Source organism: Microtus oregoni, unplaced genomic scaffold (assembly GCF_018167655.1).
Source record: "Microtus oregoni isolate MIOR12 unplaced genomic scaffold, Mior012 000011F_ref0000422, whole genome shotgun sequence".
Classification (NCBI taxonomy): Eukaryota; Metazoa; Chordata; class Mammalia; order Rodentia; family Cricetidae; genus Microtus; species Microtus oregoni.
Window position 1 is genome coordinate 32615625 of NW_024543070.1, and position 12284 is coordinate 32627908.

At 42.4% G+C, this 12284-nt stretch overlaps 1 protein-coding gene across 1 annotated transcript in view; it reads left to right on the plus strand.

The window, feature by feature from the left end:
- The window catches only part of LOC121453396 (beta-1,4-galactosyltransferase 6), a 68478-nt gene extending 61261 nt beyond the window's left edge, over positions 1-7217 (plus strand). Inside the window, exons 7-9 of the mRNA XM_041660140.1 lie at positions 2856-2978; positions 3144-3245; positions 3508-7217. Of these exons, the coding sequence (XP_041516074.1) occupies positions 2856-2978; positions 3144-3245; positions 3508-3655 (373 nt within the window). The 3' untranslated portion in view covers positions 3656-7217. The remainder of the gene's footprint in view (positions 1-2855; positions 2979-3143; positions 3246-3507) is intronic.
- The last annotated feature ends 5067 nt before the right edge of the window (positions 7218-12284 follow it).

Below are 12284 nucleotides of genomic sequence, written 5' to 3' on the forward strand. Positions count from 1 at the left end.
TTGCTTTCCTCTTCCTTGCACAATAGAGTCCATCTGTGGGGCTGCTCTCTGGGATCACATACCCTAATCCTGAAGGGTGCTGGCGACCCCTCCCTTCACCCTCCTTCCCCACTACCCCTTAGGGATGGTCCAGGGTCCAGACCTGCCCTTTGCAGGCCACCTGCCCTGTAATTATATGACGCAAATACCGTGTGTGTGTGTGTGTGTGTGTGTGTGTGTGTGTGTGTGTGTGTGTGAAGGCAGAACTTGCTGTCATTTATCTTCCTCAGTCTTTTTCCATCTTATTTTTGAACCCGGAGTGTGCCAATTTGTTTAACTGGATGGCCAACAAGCCTCAGGGACATGTCTCATTCCCAGAGTTGGAACCACTGGCAAATACCTCTGTGCCCAGCATTTTAAGTGGGTGCTGGGGATTCAAACTCAGTTCCTTGTGCTTGCATAGTGAGTCACCTCCCCAGGCCCCGATAAATACCTTTATTATGTAAGTAATTGCTAATCTAAGTATAAAATCTGAAGCTCTCAAGTCACAGCTAATGATCCAGTATTGACAGAAGGCTTGAGGAACACACACACAGATGACTCAGATTAGGCCTTACCAAGGGTAATGCCACCTCACTGTAACCAAATACCCGCCTTTTTTGAAGTACAGTTTTGATTAACAAAATCCATTGCACGCACACAGTGACATGAAGGCATTTTTGTACAGGTGCATCACACTGAGGACCCTGTTCACCTTCTTCCTGATTTTCTCATCCCTTCCCCCGGGGAGTCCTGTTCCCACATAGGTGTGCTTTTACATGTCTGCATAAGGGCTATGCTCCTGCAGCTGAGAGGACTCGTGTAGCCTTTGTCTTTCTGGTTTGACTTTCTTTTCTTAACATGATGCTGTCTGGCACGTCCGTTTTCCTCTGAACCAGGGCTCTCAACCTGTGCATTGCCATCCCTTTGGGGGTCACATATCAGTTATCTTGCATATTATATATTCACATTACTACTCATAACAGTAGCAAAACTGCAGCTATGAAGTAGCAATGAAAATAATTTTATGGTGGGGCTACCGCAACATGAGGAGTTGTATCAAAGGGTTGCGGCATTAGGAAGGTTGAGAACCACTGCTCTAAACAGTACAAGATTTTTTTCTTTTATGTCTCACTAAAAACCCACTGTGCAGACTTATGTTCAAAAGTAGCAGCAAGTGCTGGTGAGGGTGTGGGGAAAGAGAAGGTAGACATTGCTGGTGGGCGTGGAAGTCAGTCTTGCCACTGTGGCAATGAGTATGAGTCTTCAAAACCAGCAGTTTCTGACACGTAAATCCCAGCCATCCCTTTGGAGCCACCCAGAGGTTAGGATGCTTGGCTTGGAGCCTTGTTGAGAAGTCATAAAGTGTAGGATGGCAGCAGAGGGACGAAGGCCTCCATTCAGGGTCTGGGCAGGAGGATGCTCACAGTGGGGGCCATGCCCTGACCCATTGCCTACTGGCTTTAGTCTCCTGTCTAGACAGTGTAAGATAAGCACTGTGAAGATTTTTTTTCCCAATATTGATGTTATTTAGTGTATTTATGATAGTTTCATTTAGCTTAGACTATTTTCTGTTATGTACAGAATTCATCTCCCAAAAGTTGTCCCCTCCATGGGCACATACACAGATAAGTAAATGGAATAAATTTTTAAAGTGTTTCAGAGTTGATTGACTCCTTGGGATTTGAGTTAGAGAAAGTAGGGAAAATAAAACCTACATTAAAAATGGAGTGCTTTCTTCTAAATACTAGCCCATTAAAAATAAATATATTTGGAGCTGGTGAGCTGGGCTCAGAAGGTGAAAGTGCTGTGGCAAGCCTGATGCGCCCACCTGGTAGAAGAGAAAACCGATTTCTACAGGTTGTCCTTGTACATGGACTCCTACGAGAAAACCTGACCCTCTGCAACATGGCATCCCCCATAACAAATATGTGGGAAATGTAAAGTATATATTAAATATCTGAGTATTTTGTATGTTTAATCCAAATAGGTAAAGTAATTTTAGAAATAGACAAGTTCATTTCAAAATTAGACATTTATTTTTTCCTGATTTATATTTATCCTGTTCTATGTAACAAATAATATGCCTATAAATAAAGTCAGTTAATATTTTTAAATGACTTTAATTTAGCAAGATCTAGCACGCATTGACAGTTACTAACATGTTTAAATATGTTTTTTGTGAGAATATTATTTTTTTTTAGTATTTATTTATTTATTATATATACAATATTCTGTGTGTATGCCTGCAGGCCAGAAGAAGGCACCAGACCCCATTATAGATGGTTGTGAGCCACCATGTGGTTGCTGGGAATTGAACTCAGGACCTTTGGAAGAGCAGGCAATGCTCTTAACCTCTGAGCCATCTCTCCAGCCCGAGAATATTATTTTTGACACAGGGTTTTGTTTGGGGTTTTTTTTGTTGTTGTTATTTTTCTAGGTAGGCTTTCTCTGTAGCTTTGGAGCCTGTCCTGGAACTAGCTCTTGTAGACCAGGCTGGTCTTGAACTCACAGAGATCTACCTGCCTCTGCCTCCCAAGTGCTGGGATTAAAGGTGTATGCCACCACCACCCAGCGACATGGGGTTTTGAGTCAAAATAAAAGTACTATTAAATTTCAATTGCCACATGTGTTTTTATTTTACATTTAATATAAATACATGCTTTGCTGTTCTATGAGAATGTTTCATTTCTCTGTTCACATTTCCCAGAATGCTTTTTTGCCCTCTAAATCAGCTTGTTTTGTGAAACTAGAAGTGTATGTCAAAGCACATGAGAGGTGGAAAATTGTTTCCGGCTGTCCTGATTGATGGGACACTGCCATCTTCTCTTTTGTAGTCTTCCGTATAAGGAGTTCTTCGGTGGGGTGAGCGGCCTGACGGTGGAGCAGTTTCGGAAGATCAATGGCTTTCCCAATGCCTTCTGGGGCTGGGGAGGAGAGGATGATGACCTTTGGAACAGGTATGTTGAGGCACAAGTTGCCTAGTAATTGAGGTTCTAAATTCTGTTTACATTTTGTAAACTTCTGCCTCTTCTAAGAAAGGGGTCTTTGGGCTGGGAAGTTTGGAGTTCCTAAATCTGTTTTTGTTCTGAAATTCATTCAGTCCATTTTATGTTGTCTTGCAGAGTTCACTATGCTGGGTATAATGTAACCCGGCCAGAGGGAGACTTGGGAAAATACACATCTATCCCTCATCACCATAGGGGGGAAGTACAGTTTTTAGGGAGGTAAGTTGAATGGTCATTTTGAGACTCAGGGCTTCAGAACTGATAATACTGCATGCTAGAAAGATAAATAGAAAGAAGTCACTTCCATGATTAAAAGTCTCTTTGGCAAATGCTTTTGGATTGCATTTACTCCGTTTGTGTGTGTGTGTGTGTGTGTGTGTGTGTGTGTGTGGTGTGGTGTGTATATATATAAAAAGGCAAAGACAGATTAATGTAGACAATATATGTCTATATTCATATCTAGTTTCCTGCTTTTTTTTAGGTATAAATTACTAAGGTATTCTAAGGAGCGTCAGTACATCGATGGATTGAACAATTTATTATGCACGCCCAAAGTACTGGTTGATAGGTTGTATACAAATATATCTATAAACCTCATGCCGGAGTTAGCTCCAATTGAAGACTATTAAAAGAAGAAGTCTCTCGTGGTGGGGTCGACCACAGTGCTGGGTTGTGATCTTGGCTTGGAGCGTATTCTGCATGGAGGCTAGAGACTGACGCAGTCTCATTGTCCCAGTCTGTGAAAAGAGCCAGCAGTCCTTATGTTTACAGCGCGGGACTCCATACCATCGTACTCCCCCACTCTCCACCCCACTTTGGGGCATCCTCCGTGGCAAGTATTGTTAGAGACCTGAACCCATTGCTTGGGAATGGAAGTGAAGAGAGCTCCCTACAAAGAGAAGATTTTTATACTGAAATCTATAATTTAATTCAAGAGAATGCTTTTATTTCCGTTCAAAACATATTTTGTACATATGTGATGTAAATTAAATGTGTTCAAATTGTTGAAAAGTAAGATGTCACAATTTTGCATGTAATTGGTTATGCCTTCATTGAACTTTTATAGACATTTTTTTTATTTGCATGGGGAAAAAAAACTATGTAAATCTGTCTCAAAGCAAAGGTTAAGCCTTGTGTGGAAAGAAGGGAGTGTCAGCGATCGACAGACAATGCAGTAACTGTTCTGTGGTGTTCAGCTTTAGATCTCCCTTCAGCCTCATGCGGACAAAGGCACAGCCCTCTGAGGGCTCTGAAGGAAAGAGGGACGATTGGCCCAGCTTTTCTTCCTGCCAGAATTACCTATTTTTGGTTTTTTGTTTTGTTTTGTTCTGTTTTCCCTTGCTTGCAATCTCACCAGATTTTGCCAAGTCAACAGCCATATTGTTTATGCATACTGCATGCGTATTACCAGGAAACCCTTCAAAGTCGTGAAGTGATATGCTCTACAGGACTCTTCACGTTAAGTGTCTCTATGTACCTCCGATGTAAGTGTCAGGGATCTTGTGCCTCAAAAAAAAGTTCCCAAGGCTGTGTTTATATGCTGTATTTTTTTTCCCCGTATCATGATGAGCAGCATTTTTGTTTCCAGTTAAGGAGAACCAAAAGAAAGTATCTTCTTTTAAAAACTTTTTTTAAGAATGAACTTACGGAAAAGCCAGTAGTGCTTCTACAGATGAATTATACTATTAGATGAGAAATTAGATGCTCTATTTTTATGAAGATAAATGCTTAGATTAAAATAAACTTCAACTTTAATTCTCAGATGACACAGTTCCCTTTTCACATCAGCCGAACATTCAAACTATTCTTTTTCACTTTCAAGAAATCTTTGGTGTTATTAAAGTTTTCTCACTAAAAGTGAAATTTAATAGACCCTCCCCCTTTCTGTGGTGCTGGAGATTGAATCTGGGGCCTTTAGACTTACCTTAAAATCAGTTCATTGAATGTGTGGATACTGTAACTTCTGAAATATGTCTCACTACCTAATGCCAAGTCCAGTCATCCTCAGTTTGGATGAGCTTTTCCATGACAAAACAGCAGAGCCAAAACAGTATTCTTACTTTGAAAAATATCAATTATAAAAAATAATTTTTTGAGAACAAATTTCTTGAAAAAAGCTCATATTCTTATTAAGATTTTATCGCCCATGCTTTCACAAATTTAAAACGGAACAGTGTCTCTGTCAAGTGAACTTTACCCAAGCGTGAGGGGTGAGAGAATTCTGGGTGTGAGAGAGTGTGGTCCCCTTCTCTATCTAGTGGCGAGGGCTCAGCTTGCAGCTGTCATCTTCCATCATGGTTTTGGTGATGCTGATGGCCACAAACCCAGTCATACAGTAATTAAGATCCTTACCTGATCCTGTCATGACAATGGTCTTGCTGCATCTAGTTCCTAGAAGTGGTTCTGAAGTAATCACCTTCAACCTTTTTTGCTGCTCGAAATGTGAAAAATTGGAACTTCTGAAGATGTAGATCGTTGTATGCTAGTTTGTTTTCTACTTCTCGTGGCCGAGGCAGTGTCTCATTTGACGGAATGACAGTGGGATGCAATGTTGCTGTTGCTGAGGATTTGTGAGACAGGGTTTGGCGGGTGATGAACCTAGAGGAGGTGTCCTCCTCACAGTGGTGGGGAAGTTGACACCATGCTGTATCTTATTCAGGAAACGCTTTTTATAACGCTGGGCTGTCCACACTGAGATACCTTTTCACGTTGGTACATAGTTCACTGTTTCAGAAACATTCAGGACCCCAGGTGATCTGCCTTACTCCTTTGGGTTAAGTCTGGCATTGATTTGGCTTCAGGAATCGGATATAAGTATTTTTTTTGTTGTTGTTGTATTTTGGTGTTGAATCTGGTATGCCAGCCTGTGAGAACCACCTCTGTTTTCTGTTTTACTCTTTTTAATTCAGACCGGAATTATTTTCCATTATGAACAGTGACCTATACATGTTCCCATGAATGACAGTTTTGCTCACTTACCATGGCCATATGACAATAAAGCTCTCCCTTTTGTATTAGCAGAAACAGTCTGTTCCGATCAAATCTTCCCAGTGGTTTTCATCAGGTGTCTACTCCCAGTTGGCTGCTTTGTTAACTGTGACAGTTTAAAAGTGGTGGTGGTGTTTCTCTAAACAAGTCAACTCGAGACGGTTGAAACTTCTCTGAATGAGGACGGTACCTTCTGACCACTTGTCTGTCCGTTGTCTTGGTCGCAAGTCCAGTGTGGACACAGAGATGCCGGGAGGTCCTCACGACACTGGGGAAATCATTTGATGCCTTTGAACTAGAGAAAGAAATCATGATTGACGGACTGCTTATCAAAGAAAGGGAGACAGGACACGCATTCGTTGTAACATTCTTTCCAGTTCTTAGTGAAGATGTCATTTAATTCTTTGCCAAAAACTTGGGTTTGAATGAGGTGGCTTTCTTCCTTTTTATAAAGATATTTTCTGTTGTCTACCTTTGAGATGGCTCAGAGGAAAAGGTGCCTGCACCAAACCTGGCAACCTGACCTTGATCCCCGGGACCCACAGTGTGAAAGAAAAGAACCCACCCCTGCAAGTTGTCCTTTGACTTCCTTATGTGTGCACATGCACAAAGAGGTGTATGCACACACGAGTGCACACACAGATTCATACGCGTGCACGCACACAGTAAATCAAAAAATAATTAAAAATTAAATTTCTGTTTGTATTTTATGAAAGATGTTCTCTAAGAAAATTTTATTTTATAAAATTTAAGTACAAAACTGTCTATTAAAACCTTCCGTTCCTATCCCAGCCACAGTACTGGTAGCCTTCTGAAGACAAACTGGAAGCATAGCCAATACAACAGTCTCTTCTGGAGACAGAGTCGAAGCAGATTTTGTGTCACTGTACTTGGCCTTGTCCCCTTTCTTTATAGACCTGTCAGGTAAATAGCACTCTAGATTTCTTGCCTTGGGTTTGCAGATTTGTCATTTGAGAAGCAAACTGTCACAGTGTTGTTTTTCAGGAGGTGGAAGTGTACTTAAGATTATTTATTACAATATGAAATACTTCTATGTAAGTGCATTGACGTAAATGCTAGTGAATCCTTGCAATCTTTTTTTCCTTTTTTTTTTTTTCTTTTTGGTCTCGTTTTGCTTCTCATGGAAATGTTTGTACTTTTTTTATCATTGTCTTTTATGAAATATAATGTTCTAAAGACTTAGTGTGGTGATGTCATTGTTTTTTCTCAGGACTTTTTGGGGATTATCTATCCCCCCTAAATTTTGGGTACACTACTGATGACTTAGTTGATGTTAAGGGTGTGCTGTACAGATATGGTGCTCTGAGCTTAAACACCCTCACTTAGTGCTTGCTCACACAAATACACTATTATTTAATTCTCATCCATACACTTGGTAATTCATGGTATCAAGAATTCCTTAGCCCAGGGTTGAGATGAATGAGTCAGGTGTTTTCCCCCCACAGATCAGAGGGCCCGAGTTTGTCCCCCAAACACATGTAACGCTGGACTTGGTAACACATCTCAAATCTCATGGTGAGTTGGGAGATGAAGACAGGAGAATTCCTGTGCCAGCTGGCCTGATGTTTGCAACAATGACCAATAAGAAAGACCCTGACTTAAATAGGGGAGAAGGCAAGGATCAAGATTTGAGAGTGTCCTCTGACCTCTGCCTGCAAGGAGGTCTCACATATGGGTTGGCCTTGAACTCACAGCGTAGCCAGAACAGCCTAGAACATCCTATCCTCCTGCATCCACCTTCAAAATGCTGGGATTTGACTGGGGAGATGGCCCAGTTAAGGGCACACATACCCTTCAGAGAACTACCAGACCTCTGTGTGCCAACATGCCCAGCCTTCAGTCTGAAGATGTATTTTGATGTCCTCGAAGTATATTATTAATTTAATCTTCAGTGCTTCAACTTGTGTTCTAGAGGCTTTTGTAAGGGCAGCAGCCAGTCTAATCCTCAAGAAGTATCCGTCTTCTGAGTAAAACTGATGGAGTGGGCAGACCTGACGAGCACATGCCACCAATGGGCTCCCACTTGCTTGTGCGGGTTTCTGAGCATCACTGTCGGAGCGATTCCTCCAGAGGTAGGCTGCTTCCAAGGCGCAAACATGATCTCTGAAAGGGTAGTTGAAATGATTGTTTTTCTGCAATAAAGCTTAACAAGGGGAAGTAAACTCTCGGAGGACTCTGGCAAGACACACGCATGATTAACAAAGGTTTGAGTTTGGGGGTCACTTGTTACTAGCTAGCAAACAGCATTTAAAGTTGGGCGAGTCTTGGTTCAGTGAGCCTCTAGGGGATCGTGGGAATGATTGAATAAGCTAACACGGGCACATGCCTGACCTTCCCAACAAGAACTTGATTTGTCCGAAGTTAGCTTCTGACTTTGTGTTTAGAAGCCTTTCTTCCATGCCAATGGCTCTCGGTTATGTTTGAGAAATATTTGGCAGGGTGTCCTTTGATTCTCAGAAATTTTTACAGTGGTTGTGCATAACTATGCGAACAATTAGTAAAACTGCCAAAGGCCCATGATCAACATGTGCAGTAGTCCTAGAAGAAACGTGGCAAATAGCTGGAACAATACAGTTATCTGACCACCAGCTAATGTAAAAGGGCCACGGAAGAAGAAAGGGAAAGAACATTTTACATCTTCACCGTGTCAAGACAGTATCACTGCTCTAACACTGCATACACACGTACGCACACACGCGCGTACACACACACAGACACACTACTATGGTGAAAAGGCTGAGACAAAGTAAGTGTTCATGAGTTCTTTTAGGGGTGGCCCCTCTCACACCTGGCCTCTCTGATATTATTTTAATGGGCTTTAAATATTTTATAGGATCACAGGGCCAACTTAGAAAATGGTTAATGAAGAGAATGTTATTTCACTTATTACATTCAGGTACATTCTAAACGTTCAATTTAAGTCCTCTTTTGATTCTCACATCTATTTAGGGAGTGAGAGTAGGTTTGGGAGTGAAAATAGATTCATTTTGCAGTTCCAAGAGAGGGCCCCTGGCAGGGGAAGGGGAAGACTCACTGTTTCAAAGGGAACAGAAAAGAGGATCGTTGAAGGAATTTGGAGGAAATGTAGAAGTCCACACACCTCAGAATGTAACAGCCTATGAAATCCTTTCTAGAAACCAATTTGTCACAAGGATTTTTCCACTCCTGGGGAAGATGTGAACAAGATCCATTCCCTCTAAAGATGCTAATCACAAACCAGAGTACATTCTGCCTCAGTTTATCCTGGGAGCCAATGTGTTTATTAGGGTTACTTACATAACAGCGGTGATAAGTTACTAACAGGAGCATGATTGACCCCCAAAGCAGCCACACTGGAAAGTCTCCACCCCATATGGATGGTGTCCTTGTTGGAGCCCCATAGATGGAACCCCTGATCCCTACCTAGTTTTTTCCTAAGTTAAATACTAGCTATGGGCAGTTAAGGCAGAATTGCCTATAAATGGCTGGAAAGAGTGGTGACACTCAGGTCGAGGGTTCTAGGAGGGTGTTATCAGTCTGCCATGATGAACTCTGGAGACTGTAGGCATAGCTGATCTCAGGAAGACGGTCGCAGTTCAACTCAGGATGCTATCTTAGGACAGTTTATAACTTTAGATTTTAAGTCCAAAGAAGCTCAACATTTATAAAGGTTTTACCCATCCATGGGTGTGCACACACATTGAGTATATACGGTGAAGGGTTTCAATACTTCTAAGAAGAGATAATACAGCATTGCTTGTACAGAGAATATTTTTTAGAATGAAATAAAAGCTATTCAAAGGACTATTAGGAAAAGTGGAGAAAATAATCAAGTAATTATTTGTTAATAATGAGTTTTTAGTAGCTACTTATCTAAAAAATTCTTTTGAAAGTCATTACTGGAAGTGGATGTGATTTCACTCTGCCCTGAAGCTAAAGCCTTGTAATTACGAATCCCACTGAGGAACAAATTGAACAGGAATCATGGAACCAGGGAGGACGTGTTCAAGGCATTCAATTCACTTCTTTTATTTTTTATTAGACAAGAAGTAGAGATAGAAAATCTCCTTCCTCCCTCCCTCCCTCCCACCCTCTCTTTCATTTCCTTCTTTCCTTTCTTACTCCCTCCCTCCCTCCCACTCTCCCCTCCCTCCTTCGTTTGTCTTGTTATGTAGCCCAGGTTAGACTGGAGCTTGCAATCCTCCCACCTCAGGATGAACAGAATTGCTGTCTTTTCACGGGGGAGTCTCCCAGACTCTCAGCACCCCTGATGCAGCCCCTCAGCCACAGGCTGAACTTCAGAAATTCCTCCTCACCTTCGTTGCCCTGGATTTTTATTTTCTTACCAAAGCTCCCCAGACTTCACGCCCCAGGTTCGATAACCCAAGTGCCTCCGTTCTGTGAATATTGTCCATCTCCATCTCAAGTCCTTGCCCCTTCACAGCTTAACTTTCTTTTCATGGTTGAGTTTTGTTTTTTGCTTGCTTAGCAGCTCCTTGTAGTTTCTAAGAATTAGCAATTTGCCCATCTTTGTGAGGTCCTTCCTCAGTTCTCAGGGAATCGGAATACACTGTTCGAGTTTGCTACTGTTGGATTTAAAATATTTTTATGACAATGTTGACAGGCTTTTCTGTCCATTTGTCCTGTTTTCTCATCTTCTTGCCTTTCTCCCACTCTCCCAGCCCTTGCCCCTGTGTATGTGTGTGTATGCTGGATGTAGGTGTATGTCTTCATATGTGCACACATGTGTCAGATGTCCAAGACAAGTATCTTCCTCTCTCACTGGCCCCTTATTTTTTGGAACAGGGTCTCTCCATGAAGCTGGAGCTCACTGACTTGACAATGCTACCTAGCCAATGTGCTCCTGGCATTCTCCTGTCTCCACATCCCCGACACCAGGATTATAGGCATGCGCATCACACTCAGCTTTTATGTGGATTCTTGAACCCCAGCCTCAGGTCCTTATGCTCTGTGACAAGGACTTTACAGGCTGCGCTGTCTCTCCACAGCCTGCTCCCTTCTTTCCTTTTTTTCTCTAGCAATCCCATCTCAATTCTTCTGTTGGACTCCCTACTCCCTGGGCAGGTGTCAGTGACCTCAGTGGAGCTACGGTCTGGACCCCACTCTGGGTTCCCATCTTCTGGTGCTTCATAGTTAGGCTTGGGCGCAGCAGAAGGACTCTGCTTTTGAGGACTGGTTCCAAACCTCTCCATTATTTTTAGTTGTCCTTTCAAAAGGAGAAAGTCCCACTCTTGTCCTGGCCCTAGTCCAGAGGACATTTTTCATAGAGAGTTTCTACACATATTTTAAGTTCTTAAAGTCAGTCTGAAAACATAGAAACTGGCCCTGGTTCATAAAACAGGTTACCCAGAAGAGGTAGAAGATTTCCCACGTTTCCCTGGTACCAAGTCTTCCAGGTGTATGTTGGTCACAGGAGGTGGAAGGCTCAGGTTTGCTCACCTGGAACTAATTCTTCCATTCATTCATTTGTTGGTTCAATCACTCATTCACTGTACATATTTGGAAGGGATGCTGCTCCCTGATGCTCAAACGTTTATTACACCTTATGTGGTAGGCACATCTCATGTGCTTTCCAAACGCGTTTTCCTGAGGAAACCAGTACAAGTCCACATGCAGATGGCTGTTCTGGGTTCACCTTGTAGCCTCAGCCTTGGCCTTCCCTCCCATCATACCTTGTACCTGGGTTTATAATCTCTAGCTTCCCGGAAGTAAGTGGCAGCAACAGCAAGTGGTTGCCTCCTGAGCTGTGGGCAGGGTGCACACCCCCAGGGTTTAGTTAAAGAAGCCTGCATGCAGCTCACCTCCTTGCTCGCAGAGGTTCTGGAATGGATCTCCGGTGTTTGCTTAGGTTTGCCAAAGATGAATTACAATCTGCTTTGGCTTAAAATTAGCTGGGGCAGCTCCAACCCAGAGAGCATAGAGAGCTGGGGAAATGGGATTGAGTCTAAGCTTATTTCCATTTTGAAAATCAGGAAGGAAAAACGAATGGAGCTTAGGGAGGTGTGTGAAGTAAAGCAAGGAAATGTCTGGGAAACGGAGGTCTGCGGAGAAATGATTCTGCTTCTGCTCCAAGCTCGGTGGATAACAAAGCTTGAGCAAAAATACCCTTGGTTTTCTTGTTTGACAGGTGCTGTCATATGTCGCAGGCAGAACTTGGATATTTATGATTATTCTCTTTGAGAGATGCCTCCACCCCTTGGTTATGTGTGTGTACACACTGTCAACTTTAGAGTTTAAAACTGGTCTGAT